Source organism: Lates calcarifer, unplaced genomic scaffold (assembly GCF_001640805.2).
Source record: "Lates calcarifer isolate ASB-BC8 unplaced genomic scaffold, TLL_Latcal_v3 _unitig_3772_quiver_1404, whole genome shotgun sequence".
Lineage (NCBI taxonomy): Eukaryota > Metazoa > Chordata > Actinopteri > Centropomidae > Lates > Lates calcarifer.
This window is the reverse complement of record NW_026116517.1, coordinates 1-19507: the sequence shown is the minus strand read 5'-3', so window position 1 is coordinate 19507 and position 19507 is coordinate 1. Positions and strand designations below refer to the sequence as shown.

Here is a 19507-nt window from a genome sequence, read left to right as displayed (position 1 = left end):
TTGTAAGTGGTCAGACTGGACAAGTAATGGTTACCCTGACCACTAACCCAGATGGTGGAGAGTATGAAACCTTAGACAAAATTACCGATCCAGATCTAAATACTTGCAGTAGACCATTGGAAATAGAATGTAGAGCAACACAATACAAAGACGTACCTTTGAATGAACTAGATCAGAAAGTAACATGCAATCCAGTAGATGGACTGATCTGTCATAACAAAGATCAAAGTGTACCTTTTACTTGTTTTGGACTATGAAATACGAGTCAAATGTTGCATCAATATGTGTAAGTCTTCAACCACTGTTACAACTTCATCAACAACAACCAAAGGAAGGTCCACAACAACCTCTGTAATTACTACAGAAAAAGGCAGCACAAGTTCTGCCACAATCACAGAAAATCCCACAACAACCACAGTCACAACAAACCCACCACTACCATACCAGCCACAGAAAAAACCACCTCAACAACCATGGCAACACCAACCATAACTACCGAGAAGATCACTACAGCCACAGTTAAGTCTACCCCTGCAGTAACAACGGAAAAGCCTACTGTTGAAACTCCAACTGTAACACCTTCAACTCCTCCATCTTCAACATCTCGCCAAACAACCTTATGTTTCTGCAAGTACATGGATCACATTTTCTCTCCTGGTAAGCTATGTGCTATTATCATCAGTTGTTCATATTATTATTGTAATGTTTTGTGTGTGATCTATTATCAGAATCAATTTTGAGTTAGTTTGCTTTCCTTTTGGTTTCTGGCCAAAAATAAAGATTTAAAATGTGCTAAAACTGATGTATATATAAACAGTAAATGCATGCTAACAAACACAATTGACTGTTCATCTCAGGAAAGGGTTGTCATCTTTATCGATGCAATAATAACTCTGCAATAGTTACTCTGATAATGGTATTTACATTGGAGCAATAAGTGACCACAGTCAGCAAGTTACCTTATTTCTATTGGTGTTGCGGCAAAAAATGCAGTTATTGAAACAATATGAATCCATGGTTTAATTATTTAAGATATTCTAGAGTTTAGAGAAGATGTGAACATGGATCTGCAATTAGACTTCTAATCATGAAAGCTGCATTATAAAGACAACTCTGACTTTACTCTTGTTTTTCCTCTCACATGATGAGTCATTTTGATCTACCTGCCTTGGGTTTTTCTCCTATAGGTAGCTTCATATACAATAAAACTGATGGAGAAGGCTGGTGTTTCACTGCATACTGCAATTTAACATGCAGCATCGAGAAGCTTGCTAGACCATGTCACTCCACCACTCCACCAGTACCTAGCACCACCATGTCAAGTTCTGGCACTACAACACAACCTGGCTCAACAACAGTCAGTACAATAACAGGATCAACAGCAACGCCTTTCAAAAACTGTTCATATCTAAAGCCACCTCGAAAGGTATTTAAATTATTTTATCTGAACATGTACATAAATAAGATTTCTATCATATGCTTTCAATGTGATAGTGAAGTTTTATCACAACTAGCTTTGCTTCCAGGGTTTCTATAACAGTCTTTGATACATTTGGGTAAGGGGAGGAGCTTATAAAACCTATTCAGCATACTCTCTTAAGTCTTCCAAGTTATCAGTGAAATTATCAACAGTGAAGTGTAACAACAATTTAGCACATAATTACTGATTCATTTAAATGCCTCTTATATATAACGTCTCTTTTGATTTTTACAACTTCCCTGAAAAAACTACAGTAGTGAAACAGAATCTGCTCATCATCATCTATCTTCTCCCAGTACTTGGAATACATTAGAACAAAGGCTGACTGTTGTTTTATTTCATTTAATTTCATTCATTAAGGTCCCAGTTAGCTTAATCAAAACTGAGGTTATTTTTCCAGGGGTCCAATCACACAATTAATGGAAAACAGAAAAACACTTTTGGACACTCCACAACAACAACTCACAATATACAAAACCAGATAGTGATATTAATATATAACCAAATAAACAACAAAGCAAATAGCTCTAAAAAATATTTTACAAGTAAGTAATAAAACATTGCTAAGTAACTGATATGTCACTTAAGGACATAACACCTTCAAATTAGCGTTATATCCATGTAAAATTCTTTCCTTGTTTCCTGAAGTACATAAATTATAGATGTGTATAAAATATGTATATTCTTTTGCTGTTAGTAGATTTCTAAAAGTTCTACTATACCATTTGCAGGATGGTGAGTCCTGGAAGCTACACAACTGCACCACGGAAACATGTGACAATGGCAGAGTAATCACAGAACATGTACCATGTAAACCAGTGACCATGCCTGTGTGTGAAAATGGGTTTGAACCAGTTAGGGTCTATGATGAAGAAGGCTGCTGTTTTCACTATGACTGCAAATGTAAGCTCAAATGAAAACATGCAACAGCAATTCAATGAGCATCTTAAAAGTGCTGAACATATGAGCAAAGTACAATATTTTTCTCTGACGTAACAGCAGTGTTCTCTCAATTTAATATTTGCAGGTGTTTGCAGTGGCTGGGGAGATCCTCATTATGTGACCTTTGATGGCCAATATTACAGCTTCCAGAAAAACTGCACATACGTCCTGGTCAAAGAGATCATTCCCAAATATAATTTTAAGATTCTTATCGACAATGAGAACTGCGATGCCTCTGGAGCTGTGACCTGTACTAAAGCCTTGATCGTGTATTACAAAGACTATGAAATTATTCTAACACAGAAGAGAATCCCAAAGACCGTAAACACGGGTAACTACTCTCACAACAAACTATGTCTGCTTATTCTGATTATTTTTACTTGAATATATTGAAAGAAAATGCAGCGATAATCTGAAGAAAATGTTTTGTCTTGTGTCATGTATGGTGAATATGAAGAAACCTGAGGCCTGTTTAGAAAGAAAAGAAACTCTGACAAATGTTGCAAATGTTTAGGTGTACATCAACGGCAAGCAGGTATTCCCAACCTACTCTAATGAGGACTTCATCATCACAAGTACAACAGTTAAGCTGGTTTTGAAAATCCCAGCAATTGAAGCAGTTGTGCTATTCAAAGGGCTTTCATTCAGCGTTGACTTGCCATTTTCTCTTTTCCACAACAACACTGAGGGACAGTGTGGTAAGTTGCTCATTGGTTTTCTGGTAGTATAAACAAGTTGAAAAGCAAATAAAGCTGCATGTTACACTGATAAATTAAAACTGTGCTTGAATAAATGTGAAAGTACTGATGGATGTACTAAATGTGGGTTGTAATCTGTCATGTTAATATTTATTTTCACAAGGTACCTGTGACAATAACAGGAAAAATGACTGCAGATTACCAAATGGCCAGATTCATCCATCATGCTCTGTGATGGGACATCACTGGTATGTGCCTGACAAGAAAAAGCCCTATTGTGAGAAGCCACCTCCTACACCAATACCAACACCAAGACCTACACAAACACCCTGCAAACCTGCTATCTGTGAAATTTTGAAGAGCAAGTAAGAATTTAAAGAATAAACATGAGCACATTATGTCAGTTCATCCTGCAGTATCACTTGGAGTAACACCCTACTTTCTTGTGGTTTCTACATTAAGGGTGTTTGAGAAATGCCACAAAGTAATCCCACCACAACCCTTTTATGAGGCCTGTAAATTTGACGTTTGCCACATGCCAAATTCCACCGTGGGTTGTTCCAGTCTGGAGGCTTATGCTACAATGTGTGCTGATGCATCTGTCTGTGTAGCCTGGAGGAATGCTACGAAAGGACAGTGTGGTAGGAGAGTTTTATTTTCAGTAGAACACTAACATTGTTATTTTCAGATCTTAAGAGTACCTATTTGATGAATTTGATGTTTAAAGACACTTTCCCTTATTGTAGAATATAAATGTCCAGAAAATAAAGTCTACAAGCCTTGTGGACCAACTGTTGTACCAACTTGCAATGCAAGGTAATCACTTGATTCTATTTATGGAATATTACAAATTAAATGTTAGCAGTTACAGCTACCTTACCAACTGTGCTCACTGATCTGAAAGCCAATGTCAGAATCATAATATGCTCACAATGACAATGATAACAAGCTGATGTTGAGCAAATATCACTGTCTTACATAACATTTGATCATTTAATCAGAGCTAAAAATATAGTACAGTTAAGGCTGATGGGAATTGGACAAATTCAAATTTTGACAGTGGTGCTCGATGAAGTTAAGCTATTGACAAAGTCATGGCAGTTGATCCATATTAATTGTTGAGACATTTCACCACAAATGTGAACTTCAAGGTGGCACAAGAGGAAAAATCAGGATCATTTGAGGCATTAGGATTCATTCATTCATGACTGCATTGCATTATACACATCATTTTATTTCTGAAATTATTGTGTGTGTTTTTCACCATCAAATGTCTTCATGTTTAGATACAATGAGAAGTATGTACAACCATACCCGGGGGAGAAGGCCAACCAGATCACAGATTATAATCGTTTTGTTGAGGGATGCTTCTGCCCAGAGGGGATGACTTTGTTCAGTTCAAAGTCTAACATCTGTGTTGCCTCCTGTAAGAGAATTTTCTATCTAATTCTTTGTAAATGAATGAAGGCACAAGTAAACTCGTTGTTTTTATTGTTGAAGGTTGCACTGGACCTGATGGCCAACCTAAACAGGTAAATGCTACATTACATGAATAATTTTCATTGTTCACAGTGTACTTGTTGCTGTTACAACAATAATTCTGTTCAATCACTCAAACAGCCTGGAGAGACTTGGCAGAGTGGATGTCAGCAGTGTAATTGTGATGAGGATGGTGTTCAGTGTGAGCCTCGTACATGTCCCACTCAAAAACCTGTTACCTGTACTGAGGAAGGTGAGGTGCTGGTGAACCGCACAGTGGACTGCTGTGAGACACTGACATGTGGTAAGTAATTTAGAATACTACTCCTACATCTGCTGATATAATGTTTTGACAGAAACAGGAAGGATGGTTAAAGGTCTTTGTTTTTGTTTAAAGATTAGTGAAATCATCAGGGGGAAGCCTACTACTCTGCATTTTAGAACTCATTTGCTCATTTTTATTTTTCAGTTTTTGAATCAGGAATGTAAGAGGTGTTAGTTTTTGTATGTAGCTGAAATGACTGGTTAGGAAAGAACTTTGAATATACTTTGTGATTAAATGCAGCAGTATCTGCTGATGTCTAATATAAAACATTTTTAATCAATGAAAGATGGTGTCTGTCATCTGAGTAATGTCAGTTACTGTATTGTTGGTAATCTTGGTTTCATTTTATTTTGCACTCACCAACTTCTGAAACATCTCACAACCAACAGAATGTAATAAGAGTCGCTGTTCCTTGCCATCACAGAAGTGTGATCTGGGATTTGAGCTGAAGATCTACATGTCCAATGATCGTTGCTGCCCTACTTACCGCTGTGGTAAGTTCTGTGTAATGGTATCATAAAGATTTACTTACAGTAGTAGTGTGTGACAGACTAACAAACTAAACTAAGCATAAGGCTTTGATGGGATCATCATTGTTTCCATTTTTATCTAGTACCCAAAGACGTCTGTGTCTTCAATGATACTGAGTACAAGGTAAGAAATAATATACTGCATGTATTTTAAATATATTTAAATATATTAATATATTGTGTACATTTTTATTGCAGCTCTTTAAATTTAGTAGTTTAGTATTACTACTAATTAAATATAAAAAAAATAACATTTATGTTGAATATATTGCACCATTTGTCTGTATTTTATTTTGCTGGTTTTTACATAAAATTGGCTCAGACTTTACATTTTGTTGTTTATAGCCCGGTATGGAGTTCTCCAAAAACCTATGTGAAATATGCCACTGTACTGACTCTAAGGATCCTAACAGCAAGTTGAACGAGATTGCATGTTATGTGATCGAGTGTCTCTTCGTGTGTCCTGAGGTACTTTTTAATTTTATATATATATATATATATATATATATATATATATATATATATATATATATATATATATATATATAGTCATATAAATCATAAGTCATATAAGTCAAACTAAAACACAAAGCTGATATTTTTTACTTTTCCATGTGTCATACCAATGCACATGAAACTAAAACTATCAGACTGGCTAAAACCACTTATGTTAAGTTTTTTAAAATTTTGATAAGACTATCGTGAGCAATGAAAATGTTCTGTTAATATTGTAAGTACTAATAATTTTGTATCAATTTAATTGATTGAACTTGCAGACCATATTGATTTGTGCATCTTTTCAAATAGAGCCATGTGTATAAACCCCAACCTGGACAGTGTTGTGGGTCATGTATACCTACAAGCTGTGTTTTGGAGATCCCAGGCTCAACTCCGATAATTATTCCTGTAAGTACAGTGTAATGCAAACGTCAATGACTGTAACATTAAATTGTGGTATTAGTTAGAATTGTTTATGTTTACTAACTGACCTCTTGTACACTGCTAACAGCCTTCACAGTCTTGGTCACCACCAGGTGACAACTGCACCAAGTATGATTGCCAGAAGGTGAAGGATGAGTTTATACTTTCTAAAAACCACATAACATGTCCTGAATTTGATCCAAAGAACTGCATTCCTGTGAGTATCCACGCCTGAAAGGAGCATAAATTCTCATTTCTAAATACTTTGTTAATAACTCTGAACTGCTTCTGACTCATTTTAGAGTTCACTTTATATCCACTTTATCTCAAACAATTCAAAAATTGCTTTTATCAAATTGAATAAAAAGAATTAGGGTCTAGTTTTTGTGCTTCTTCATTTTTGTTTTACAGTGATAGGATTTACCTCTCTGAGATTAGATTTTGATTCAGGCCAATTATTCTAATGAGCATGTATTCAAAAACTTGGGGGTTTTGAATGCACTTAAATTGTGTAGACAACCAAAATAGGCACTGCACTGTAAAAAGTGAATATCCAACAGGGTATCCAAGGAGCTTAAAAATGTATCTTAAGTGCTTCAAGAAACTGTTTTTATATGTATACAAGCCAAATGAAAAGAAATAAATCTGTAAATGACCTGAAATGATTAACACTTTAAGCTCACGTACATGGTTAAAGAAAAATGAGGGATGTAAATACGCCAAATGTGCTCAAATGTACAAAAAGAGTAAATAGTGAACAAGAAATAACATAACATCACCTTGAGGGAAAGCACCACTAATACAAGTGACTTGTGATTGTATATTTGTCAGTGTTGTATATTTGCATACTTTACATTCCATATTGTCTATATTACAGGGAACTGAACAAACTGACATGAATGGTTGTTGCAAAACCTGTAAGTATCAGTCGTTAAAATCAAAATACACCCTATTTTTTTGTTACTTTGAAATGCAATTTTACATAAAAGTATATCTCTGTGAATTTCATCTACAACTTCAGGATAATACCCCTGGCGAGTGAGTTTACGTTTTCTACTGTTTCCACTTTTACTCACAGAAAGTGTCAATAGAGGCAAAAGACAATGTATCCATGATAGATGGCCTCAGACTGATATTTAAAGGCTCATTTGGGAAACATGCCTACACACATTATACAACCAAGCTCAATACACCCCGAGAACAATATCACTGTAATGTTAAATGATTCAAAATTGTACCATCTTGCACTAATTGCACTATTTTTAAGTTGAAATTTATGGTATTTGTTCTTACGTATAATTACAAACAAACAGGTTAGACAGACTACACTTAAATTACAGGCCCTTGCTTTTGATTTCCAATTAAGTCTAACAGCATGAACAAGGTTACAACACAACCTGCGAACACCACAAGTCAATGTACCTGCAGTTGTGTGCTGCATGGATTTTTATAGAAAAATGAAAAAACAATTCATGTGTGATTCACAGGTATTCCTCGTTCCAACTGTCAAAAGAAGACAAACACCACCTATCTGCGGATAAAGAACTGTAAGTCAGTTGAACCAGTGGAAATTACAGCCTGTGAAGGATCCTGTGGACCGTCATCATCAATGTGAGATTTAATAGATTTATTAGTACATCTGGGGGATGTACAGTTCAGAGCATTTTCTCAGACATGCTAAAATCACCTTTTAAAATTAATTGGGAATAGCAATGGCAGGATAAATGTTTGTTTACAAAGGACAACAGCTGACCAACACTGATCCTGTCTGAAACTTTATTTACAGGTACTCTGCAGAGAGCAACAGTTTCATGCATCACTGCACATGCTGTAAAGAAATGGCCACCAGTAAGAAGAAGGTGGAAATGAAGTGCACTGATGGCAAAGAGATGAAGCACTTCTACATTTCAGTTGATAAGTGTGTTTGCCAGGAATGTACTGAAAACACCAAAGGCTAACATAAACATTTTAAGACTGAAAACTAACCTGACTAAAATACTCTTATAAACTTTAATATTTCCTCTCCAAAAACTGTTAGAGAATCAAGACTCAATATGTGAAAACCAGCAGAGACACACCTCTGAGCATTAGCTGAAAGCACGTACCTGAGAACAGTCCAATACAAGATATATTAGAGCAAATTAGTAAAATGCTTAAAACAGCAGTCTGAAAGGCTTCTCTTCCAGTGAGAGAATTACTTTGAGCTGTTACACCTTCATATTTTATGTCAGCAATGCTAAATGGTGATAAAATGTTTCCTACACTTCTGGACACTGAACCTTTGAACTTTCAGAATACCTGTCATCATTTTCTCATTTATTGTCAGGGAGCCAGGTCCAGATAGTTCCTCATGAGGACAGAACATATTGGTGTTGTTGTCTCTTTTAGCCTTTTGAAGAGGTGGTTCCTTTGTCCAAATCTCATGGTGTGATATTTTCAGGGTGTTTCTCTTCCTTTTACTGTGCATGGTTTTAAAGATAAAATACAAGATTAGGTTCTGATTCTCAGTATGCTGTACCTGTCCTTTGTTATACTTTTTTTTTGCCATCATTTCCAATTGCACCATCCACATAGAGTTTCTCATGATCCATTGAATGTAGCTTAGTGATAAAGAAACGTAATTAGAGTATCAAAGCTTCAGGGTCCTTAAAACTCAGTGAACTGGTGATTGTGTCTTTGCTTTTTCTTGTTTTTTATGAAGTTTTAACTCAATATATTTGTATTTGATGCACCTTCTGTATTCAGGGGAATCATTTAATTTCATTAAATAATATTATTCCATTTGCCTACTGCACCATGATTCATGTTTTATATTCTGGGGTCAGTGGAGATCTGGGGCTTAGCACAGAAATGTAAATGAATTTAGGGCCATGCTTCAATTGATAAATACCATTCAACCTTTTTGGAAGTGGTTTTAAAACATATTTAAAAATCATTTGCTTTCAATGACACTACTTGTCTAATATCAAAAATCAATCAATATGCAAATGTGTTGGGAAGAAAATGAGTTGCTTCACAGTGCCTCTCAGCAAAGAAATGCCATTAACAAGACCAATCATGAAAAACAAAGTGGCCATCAACTCAAGCATTGCAGTGTTGATGGCATGTGTGCTGATACAGGTGAAATGACTGTCCATCTCCTGGCTTTTGATTCATCAACTAGTGATGTAATAGTTTTAACACACTTGCCTTGCAGGATATAGCTCATTTAAAGATGGCACTATTGATTGATGTTTACTCCCAACAAAACAGAATCCAGCTGCTCTGGCTGCACCTTTTGTAAAATGTCTACCCCGATGACAAGATCATCAGGATGGTGACATAATGCCTGTCAGCAATAAGCATAATGTGCATCTCATCTGTTGTTGGCTGAGCTTTAGAGAGTCAAACTGGGACCCTGAGAAGCTCATCTGCATCAGTAACCTGGCAGAGCTTACTTACTACCTTACTTAGTGTAAGGATCTGATCTTCATGCATCTTTCTCTACACACTGCGAATGACTGTGGCTGTGGGACTGTCTGAAAGACAGGATGTTGAAGGCATGCAACAGCCTTCAGTGGAGGACTCCAGCTAGAGTCTGCTGCTTTGCATCTGTCTCAAGGCAACAGGACTGAAAGTCTCCTCATGTAGAGGACTTTGGTCTGAATTATTGAGAAATGCAGGCCTTTTTTGCCATGAAGAGAAAGCCTACTGCTCTGATGGTATAATCAGCTGAATTTAAATCACTGAGCATGTCACTGCACTGCCATGCTTCTGTGGACCCTCAGATATAGAGGAAAATCCATCAAATAGAATTTTTAACTGACAAAGGAATCATGAACAAGAATAAATGTTAAAACACATGTATTGACACATAGAATTTTACAAATACATTTTTACCATTTGTTGAAAATCTTTTTTTATTATTATTTTGAATTGTGATTTTTAAAATGACATTGAGAAAATTGCTGAACACAATGAGATGGTGTGTATCTATAATAACATGTCTTAATATACTGCTTTGTGAACTTTAGAGCTACACAACAGTATGTTCAGAGATGTAATTGTGCGTATACACAGGTATATTGTTTACTTTGAAATCAAACACAGAAGTCACAAAGCTTCATCAAAGGTGAGCAGTGAGGGTGTTAGGCTGTCTCAACATACCCACCCACTGTACAAAGACACCACTACATCAGTCAGTACCATTACACGTCATTGCCTGACAAATGGAGCGTTGTCAGTTGAATATGGCATCAGATCTCCTGTATTTGAAGTTGACATTGCAGGTAGAGGATGACGGTTGCCAAGGATCTAGTATCAGTTACAAATCCAATTCTGTTCACAATCCAGATGCAATTCAAATACTGCAACATATTCTCTCACCACATTTAAGCAAACATGAGCTTATGTGAAAGTTAAGAATATAACTTTACACCTTGTAAAGGAATCCAACAGCAAAATAACTTTTTCTGACAAATCTTGCAGAAACATCATCTGGCTGCATTTTAAAGTCCCTGCTGTTTGGATTTGAAAATGTATAGTGACTCCTTGTATAAGTCAACAATCAACTTAAATGTTTACAGGCTTCTTTTTCTCTCTATTTCTCTCTATTTTTCTCTCTATTCTTGTAGCCAGGGTTGATTTTCCTCAGATAATTTTCCTTTTTGTATGATCACAAATGTTTTGGGGGTTTTTTTTGGCTTAATATTTTTTATAATAATGGATAGATTTATCATGTGTGTATTATTTTTCCAATGTATGATATTATAACATCTAATGTCTCTCTGGTATCTGTTGACTAAGAAATTGTCCAGCATTCAGCAGTTGAGAGAGACTTATCAAGGCTGGTAGTGGCAACTTTGTGTTAGTTTCCTTTTTTGCTTAACTTTATTTTTAAATACAAAGGCTGAGGGAAATGATCTCTCCTTTCATCCAGTTGCTCCTCTGCTGCTTCCTCTGTGTGAAGTCATATGCATGTGCACTTGTCAAAAGCAGATTAGAAACCTGATTATTTGTACACACGGCCAAGAAATCACCCTTTAGGAAGTTTACCTTGGGAAACAGGTGTTCTTTTAACACCCAACCCAACTGTGAAAACCAGCTTTTTGTTTACATAGCATTCAAGAAATTTGTATAAATCCCAAATTGACCCAGAATCAAAAAGTAAATGTGTTTAACCTGCAGATAGTATTCTTGATACTGTAATCTGTAGTTTTTACCTGCCATTATCTGTACAGCAAGGTGCCCCAAACTTTTGCACATAACAGAATTTATTTGTTACAATTTATCTGTTTTGGATATCGGATACTTTTGATATCTGATAGGTGATACCATTGGCAATAGTACCACGTCAGCTGGCAGCTGAGGTGTTTTCAAGTAAATATGATGCCAGTTCCAGGATATTTTAAGTTGACATTGCAGGTGGAGGGTGACAGTAATCAGGGATCTGTAAGTCTTGCACAACCTGTGCTGTTCTTTTTCATTTCCTCATTCAAACAATACCTGTCCCAATTGTGTCATTATTTAATATAATTATTGGATACAATTAAAGTTAGAGATTGCAAATCAACACAATATCTTGTCACATTTTATGTCACAGCAGCTTTTTCCCCGTCAACATGATCAACTGTCCAGTTGGATATGTTATTGTCAGTGTTACTAAGGGAAGATCCTTTCCATTCTACACATCTGATAAGCTCTTGAGTTCACATATTTATTTAATAATGCCCACATTGATAGTTTATTTTGACTATAATTATCTGTGCTCAGGCTGGTGTAGCTTTTTTATCCATGGACACATTTAAGAATAGCTATACAGCAGTGAAAGTAATATATCTGTCTGGCAGATGATTTTAAGTTCTTTTTTTAAGTTCTCATTTATATAAATATTTACTAAAATTAACATCAAAACAGAGCCATACAACTTGAGCATCTTTGATGCTTCGTGACACAGACAGATGAAGGTGAAGTGTCGTTATGAGAAACCTCCTCATGGGTGTTATCTTACTGCATGACAGAAGTCACAATGATTGACACCCAAAATATTTACCCCGCCTAAACTGCAAACACTGAGAGATATATATTACTTGACATTGGTAGTGAGGTACCAGTTGGTTCAACCATCCCTCTCAGGACAGGGACCACACAATGATCATGAGAACAGGCAGGATGCCACTTGAATGGGTGATACCATGGCTCACCCTCTGCCTTGGACTATCAGCAGCATCCAGTGGTATGTACAATCAATGGGCTTCAAAGAGAGCTGAATACATTAAATGATGTGTTAAGATTAAAGAGGAAAATATGATACAGTTAACCTCGTGTTTTTTTTCATATATATGCATAGTGTATTTTTGTCTGACAGTATGATGATGTGCAGTGAAATATAAAAATATCTTTCTTCTCTTCTAAGTCATGGTTCAGATGGTGACTAAAATGCCAGTAATTACAGGTAATTGTTTTTTTGTTTGTTTGTTTGTTTGTTTTTTTAAAGATGAAAGATGACAAATCAACCATCATTTAAAATTTGAGTTACAGTATAGTAAATGCTATTTTCTTCTGAAACTAGAAGTGAGACCCTCCCACAACGACCAGTTCTGCAGTACATGGGGAAACTACCATTTTAAGACTTTCGATGGAGATTTTCTTCCAGCTTCCTTACACTTGCAACTACATCCTCACATCCCAGTGTAAGGACAGCTATGAGAACTTCAATATTCAGCTCCAGCGACAGGAGATAAACGGGGTCATCACCATTAAGAAGCTCACAATGAAACTCGACGGGGTTGTTGTGGAGTTGGCCAATGCTTCCATTATAGTCAATGATAAACCGTGAGTCTGTTTTGATAAAGTGACTTTTCATTACAAGCTGATGCACTGATTGCAGTGATGTTTGATGTTAAACCATCTTACTACGATGACTTGTTTTTGTCTCCTCTAGTGTCTCTATACCATTCAGTCGGGCCGGCATTTCAATCAGAAAATCTGTCTCATATGTCAAAATCAAGGCAAAGCTGGGTTTGGTCGTCATGTGGAATCAAAAGGATGCCCTCTGGGTATGTTCATTCATATTCATTTTAATGTAGATGACTGGATTGTACTATAGTCAATTCAATGTTATGTCATTTAAGTAAGCACAACTAGTTTATTGAAATGACAGTTAAATCAGGTACAGACACAGTGACAGAATCAATCAGGATTTAACAGTAAACATTGTTCTGTGGTTTCTGTTTCAACATCAAACTGGAAAGTTTTTACAAACAGATTCCAAGTTTAACGGTAAAATCATCTGGAGCAAGTCAGAGTAAGATGACTCCTGAGCTCCATCAAATCTGTAAGGACACTTTTATTCAAAGCAAAACTCCGAGTCAAAATTCTTTTTTTCTTTTTTTTTTTAAATTTGTCATGTGAAAATTATTAGCAGCACAACTGATCAATCCTATGTGGTGTGAACAAAGCACAGGGTTAGGATTATGGTTAGGATACATGATAATATGTGATACATAATAAAAAATTTTAAAAAAGCACTAATAGTGAATGCAGAGGCAGAAATACCATACATAATTTGATTATTTCAACTTGTTTCTCTTTCTGCTCAAAACCAACTTTTGTCATAGTTTTGCCATTATCCTGCATGCTGTAGGCACAGCTGGAATAGCTGGAAATCTTTATAAATTATTTCAATCTTTTAACAAGAAAGCTGGATCTAATGTTAACAGATTTTGAGCTAGTTATCCCTAAACAGTAACTAGCAAATCTTTGGACCCTATTTTGTATTTGTTTGCTGAAAGATATAAAGGTTATTTCATTTATTTTATTTTTCATTGTACTGGTGGTTTCAAATAAGCAGATGAACTGAAGAACTGCAGGGTTTAAATTAATTTGCCTGCATCCTAATTATTTGCATAACTATAACCAGTCCTGCCAATATTCCAGCAGAGTTGGGGCATATATATTAATTTCTGGGATGTTGTTGTTCATAGAATTGAACTTTTTCTCCTTCCCAGGGACTGCAGCCTCTCTGCCCTGCTTTTACAGAGGATGGAAGGAGCTCTGGGCTCTTGTGAGCTCACCCTGACTTAACTGTAGATTTCATATTCCTCCTACTAACAATGTATTTAAAAAATGTGCGTCACAATCACTGGCTCTCATCAAGCACAGGAGAACCACGAACGCAAGAAAAGAAGAAGAAGAAAAGGACAGCTTTCAAATTTAATTTCATCTGTTTTTTAGGTGGAGCTGGATGCAAAATTTAAGAATCAGACATGTGGCCTGTGTGGTGACTTCAACGGAGTTCAGCTTTATGATGAGTTCATTAAAAGAGGTAAATTCTAAACAATAAAGCTTTAAACAAACTGAATTGTACAAAATGAGTCTTCACATTTGCAACAACCTCTTTTTCCTCTAGATACAGGGGATTCTGTTACTGCTGAAGATTATGGGGAGGACTGGAAACTCAATGGTCCCACTGAAGACTGTAAAGAAATTTCCTCTACAGCTACACCAAGCTGTGAAAATCAGGTATGTGAAGATAGACTGGCTTTGAATTATTTTATATTCAACATTTAGGTACAATGTAAATACACTGTGTACTTTGACCCACAGACAGACCTCTGTAAGAACCTGCTGTCAGGACCTGCATTCCTCAGCTGTCAAAACCTGATTGATACTGACTCCTTTATCAAAGCCTGTGTGCAGGACCTGTGCAAATGTAACAGTAACAGCACTTCATGCTTATGTTCAACCATCTCAGAGTACTCCCGCCAGTGCGCTCATACAGGCGGGAACCCACAGCAATGGAAGACTGCACAACTATGTGGTAAGAACAGCAACACGAAAATGTGTATGTTATCTTAACTTTGATGTGTTAGCTGTAGTTATTTATCAAAATCACTGTTTCTAAATTGAAATTTTGTGCTGAATAGCAAGAACATGCCCATTCAACATGGAGTATAGAGAGTGTGGTAGTCCCTGTACTGACACCTGTACTGACCTCCAGAGAAGCCAAGTGTGTGAGGAGCACTGCATAGATGGATGCTTCTGTCCACCTGGTAAGTTCCCTGATTTTAAAACCAGCACAGATACTGTTTAATAACTCTAGTTATTAAATGAAATACATATACTGCAAAAGAAAGGGTGTGCTTTGGTGTAGAACAGTTTATTGTAGACCTGTAGACCTGTGTTCAAAACAGAAAGTGGACCAAAATTCACCTAATTTCTGAGCAGTGAGTCCCCGGTTCATGTTTTTCTCTCAAATTTTGGCTGGTTGGTGTAGTATATGTTTATTTGGCCCCAAATAGCCAATAGACAGACTGTTCAGATGTGAGCGGGAAGCTAGCAAGCAGCATACAAACATACAACTGTTTGAGTGGAGGTATGCCTGTGAGTGCATTTGTGTGGCAGATCAGCCTCTGGCTGAACTCAGAACTCACCAGGAACTCAAGTCCATCCGGCTCAGCTCTTTCCACAATGGTCCAGCACAACGTCCGCATTACTGCTGATGCTGCACCAATACGCCTGTCAATCACCCACTCCATCCTACCCTCACTCATGAACAAGTTGAAGCCCTGCTTTTCCTTCCTGAGTCATCGAACGGTTTACCAGAACCTCCTTGATGCCAACCAAAAGTCCTTCTATGTAGTATCCCTGAACTCCTCCCACACATGAGTTTGTCCTTCAGCAACTGCCAAAGCTGCAGCCCTGCTGGTCCTCCTGTATCTGTCCACTGCTTCAGGAGACCCCTGGGCCAACTAAGCCTGAAAGGCCCCTAATGGCTTCCATCACAATTGGCATCCACCTGCAGGTTCTTAGGTTGCTGGCTCATGGAGGCTTTGACGTGCCACATCCCTAGAGCCAGTCTGCACCACCAGTATCAGCATGCCTGGAGCCATGCCTTTGCCTGCCACCTGACAGACAAAACATCCAAGCCCAATGCTCCACAGAGCAGCACCTCCATGTAACTTTTTCAGGCTTTTCCTCGCTCTGTGTCTCAGGACTAATTGTGTAATTATCCTTCTTTCAAGGGACTGTCTTTGACGATATTTCACAAAATGGGTGTATTGCTGCTGACCAGTGCTCCTGCTTACACAATGGCAACACATACAAACCAGGGGAATCATACTCAACAACATGTCGTAGCTGGTAATCACTTCCTTATCTTCATATTTATATTAAAAGCATGTGTATTAAAGGTTGTCTGTCCAGTTGAACTAACTAAACTCTGTTGACAGTACCTGCACTCAGGGTGAGTGGATATGTAAGGATCTTGACTGTCCTGGTATCTGCTCCATACTGGGTGGATCACACATCTCAACCTATGATGACAAAACATACACTTTCCATGGAGACTGCTCTTATCTTCTCTCCAAGGTGTGGAAATCAAACTTAATTTATCCTTCGAATCACACACATTACAGTACGATAAATAAGATTTTGAGAACAGCCTGTGATTAAATGTATTTTTATTTCCTTGACTTTAGGTAATGAATGGAACTTTCATAGTCCTTGGTGACCTGGTCAAATGTGAGAAATCAGATAAATCAACTTGCCTGTTCTGCAGTCACTCTACTACTGGCAAAAGAAAAGGTAAAATTACCCTCATATTGTGGTTTGCTCTTAACATCATTGACATTTTTCTCCACGTCATGTTTGGTGGAAGTGTGTTCCTGATGTTTTTATTAAGTCATTTTGCCATTTTTTTCCCCACTGAAGATGATTGTAATTAAAGCCAACGGACAGGTCTTCCTTAACAAACAGATCTCTCAACTGCCTCTTTTCATGGGTGAGTGATTTGTTCTTGTAGGTGTTCATTCTAATGTCAATTCATGACAATTTGCTCAAAGTAAAACAGTTTCTCTACTCACTGTGAAAATGTTCTTTCCACCACAGATGACATTACAGCCTTCAGCCCATCGACATTCTTCATTGTAATCCACACCACCTATGGACTTGATCTTGAGATTCAACTCACACCCATTATGCAGGTTTACATCAAAGCCAGGTGTGTCCAATAAGGGAGAACTCAGTGGGTGTGTTTTGATTCTTCAGTACTTAATAGTGTAAAATAATCACCTTTTGCAAGGAGTACTTCAGTGAGTGTTAAGTCAAAGTATCTTTGTCCAGGCCTTTGTGGAGATTTTAATGATGTTGAAGCCGATGACTTCAGAACCACAAATGGATTGATTGAGGGAACAGCTGGGACATTTGCCAACACATGGAAGACCAAACCAAGCTGCCCTGATGTGACACCTAAACTAGGCGACCCTGCACTTTGAGCATAGCCAAAGGTAGGTCACAGACAGTATGCTCCAAATTCCAATGTAATTCTTTAACTGCCAGTAAATATGTTTAATTGTTTTTTAGAGAAAATTTGCCAAAAACTGGTGCTCCTTGCTGTCAGACCCAAGAGGGATTTTTGCCAACTGCCATTCTGAAATAGACCCAGAAACATATGAAGCTGTAAGCTGTTTTTTCTTTTTTCTTTTTTTTGTATACAGTCCAATGTATCAGTGTGTATTCATGTATTTGTGTTATTTTAGTTATTAACAATTAAGCTTTTCATGTTGCTTCTACTCTCTCTGCAGTCTTGTATTTATGATACTTGCGCCTGTGAAAACAGTGAGATGTGCATGTGTGCTGCCATATCCTCCTATGTCCATGCATGTGCCGCTGAAGGTATCTTACTGAATGGATGGAGGGACACTGTGTGCAGTAAGTTAAACTCAAACTATAACAAAGTGAAATAAATGCAATCTGTATTAATTTGTTCAGGCCTTAAGTAAACTGTTTCCTTTCAACAGAGAAATACACAACTGACTGCCGTCTACTTTGGTGTATGACTACCAGATGGAAAGCTGTGGTCGCACCTGTCGCTCTCTCAGTCAGTCAGACTCAACATGTGAGGTTAAATTTACACCACTTGATGGTTGCGGCTGTGCTGAAGGAACTTATCTAAATGAAAAGGGAGGGTGTGTGTCAGCCCCACAATGCTCCTGTCAAGTGGGAGAGACAGTGATGCAGCCTGGGCAGGTCATCAAGGCCATGGACAAACTTGGTGAGGATTTCAATTTTTTCGGTAAAATTAAAGCAGAGCAGTATTTTTTATTTGAGGTACTTTATTAGTCAGCAGATGGTAGTGAGATAACAGGAAATGAGAAGAGAGATATGGAATGTCATGCAAAATGTCCACAGCGAGGGGTGAACCAGGAATGCTGTGCTACATAGTTAGTGCCTTAACCCCTGAATTTGTTGTGTCTAATTGCTGATACACTGGTTTTAACCATAATTGCACCTTTTTGTGGCAATGCTTTTAATATCATTGGGTTTTAAACCTATTTTCACTTTTTTATTTTCATTTTGTGACATAAAATTGAAAACATGGTATTACTTCAGTGGACAGGAGGAACTTCCTGGGTTTGACCTTGTATTTGCATGGCTTTCCTCTTCATGTTCTGGTTTCACCAGACACATTTGTTTCCAGACTAAACTGTTAAATAGCCCATGTTAATGTAGATACCAGTTTGTTGCTTTCAAGTTAGCCTATGTGTAGACAGTGACTAAATTATTATGCAGCCCTGTGTTGGTTTGCCTGAGCTCCATGCTGGTGTCAGTGGCACACTAATAGACTGTCTCCAATTAAATGAATCTGAAAGGTCAAGTCAGCCTGAGAAGAATTTTACCTCCAGCTGGGGAACCACTATTCAGGACTGTTTTAGGGGGAAACAGCTGACAAGCAATAACAAGAAATGTAATTCTCCTCTTTGTCCACCTTGTCTGTCTTTCTATGAATTTCAGCTCCTGCCATGCTGGAAATTAAGCTGTAAAGGAGGCCATATGAATGAATGTAAGTACTACACACTCAGCTCATCATTGTATTCCTTTCACAGCAAGGAATACTATGAACAACACCAAGCATACAGTGGATTCCTTTGTAACACACTATCATTATCATTAGCATGCACCGATCCAATGGTTTTCTTCAACTGCTCCAGTGCAAAGCCAGGTGACAAGGGATCAGAGTGCCAAAACAGCTGCCAGACTCTGGACACAGAATGTGTAAGAATGTGACACTGGTTCATGAGGGTTGTTGAATATATAAAGTAGCAGAATCACATGTTAAATGCATTACTGTTACACTGTGTAGGTCAGTACA

The 19507-nt window shown here is 37.4% G+C and overlaps 1 protein-coding gene and 1 pseudogene across 1 annotated transcript; both read left to right on the top strand.

The window, feature by feature from the left end:
* The first annotated feature begins 435 nt into the window (after nt 1-435).
* Nucleotides 436-9172, top strand: LOC108894675 (intestinal mucin-like protein). Its single transcript, XM_051068265.1, has 20 exons — nt 436-657; nt 1188-1426; nt 2212-2383; nt 2508-2753; nt 2819-2823; nt 2937-3120; nt 3284-3485; nt 3583-3761; nt 3867-3936; nt 4407-4546; nt 4621-4652; nt 4741-4903; nt 5314-5418; nt 5538-5578; nt 5800-5922; nt 6262-6360; nt 6464-6592; nt 7253-7292; nt 7863-7986; nt 8162-9172. Exons 1-20 carry the CDS (start codon nt 474-476, stop codon nt 8331-8333), a joined length of 2649 nt encoding a protein of 882 aa, XP_050924222.1. The 5' UTR covers nt 436-473; the 3' UTR covers nt 8334-9172.
* Nucleotides 9173-12771: 3599 nt separating this feature from the next.
* Nucleotides 12772-18409, top strand: LOC127140247 (mucin-5B-like; annotated as a pseudogene).
* Nucleotides 18410-19507: the final 1098 nt, after the last annotated feature.

What these genes read in the sequence shown, in the direction of transcription:
- LOC108894675 (XM_051068265.1), top strand. Translation starts at nt 474, where the DNA reads ATGGCAACACCAACCATAACTACCGAGAAGATCACTACAGCCACAGTT. An exon ending in CTGATGGCCAACCTAAACAG is followed by an intron (nt 4,653 to 4,740) that starts GTAAATGCTACA and finishes TCACTCAAACAG; the next exon opens with CCTGGAGAGACTTGGCAGAG. An exon ending in GAATGGTTGTTGCAAAACCT is followed by an intron (nt 7,293 to 7,862) that starts GTAAGTATCAGT and finishes TGTGATTCACAG; the next exon opens with GTATTCCTCGTTCCAACTGT.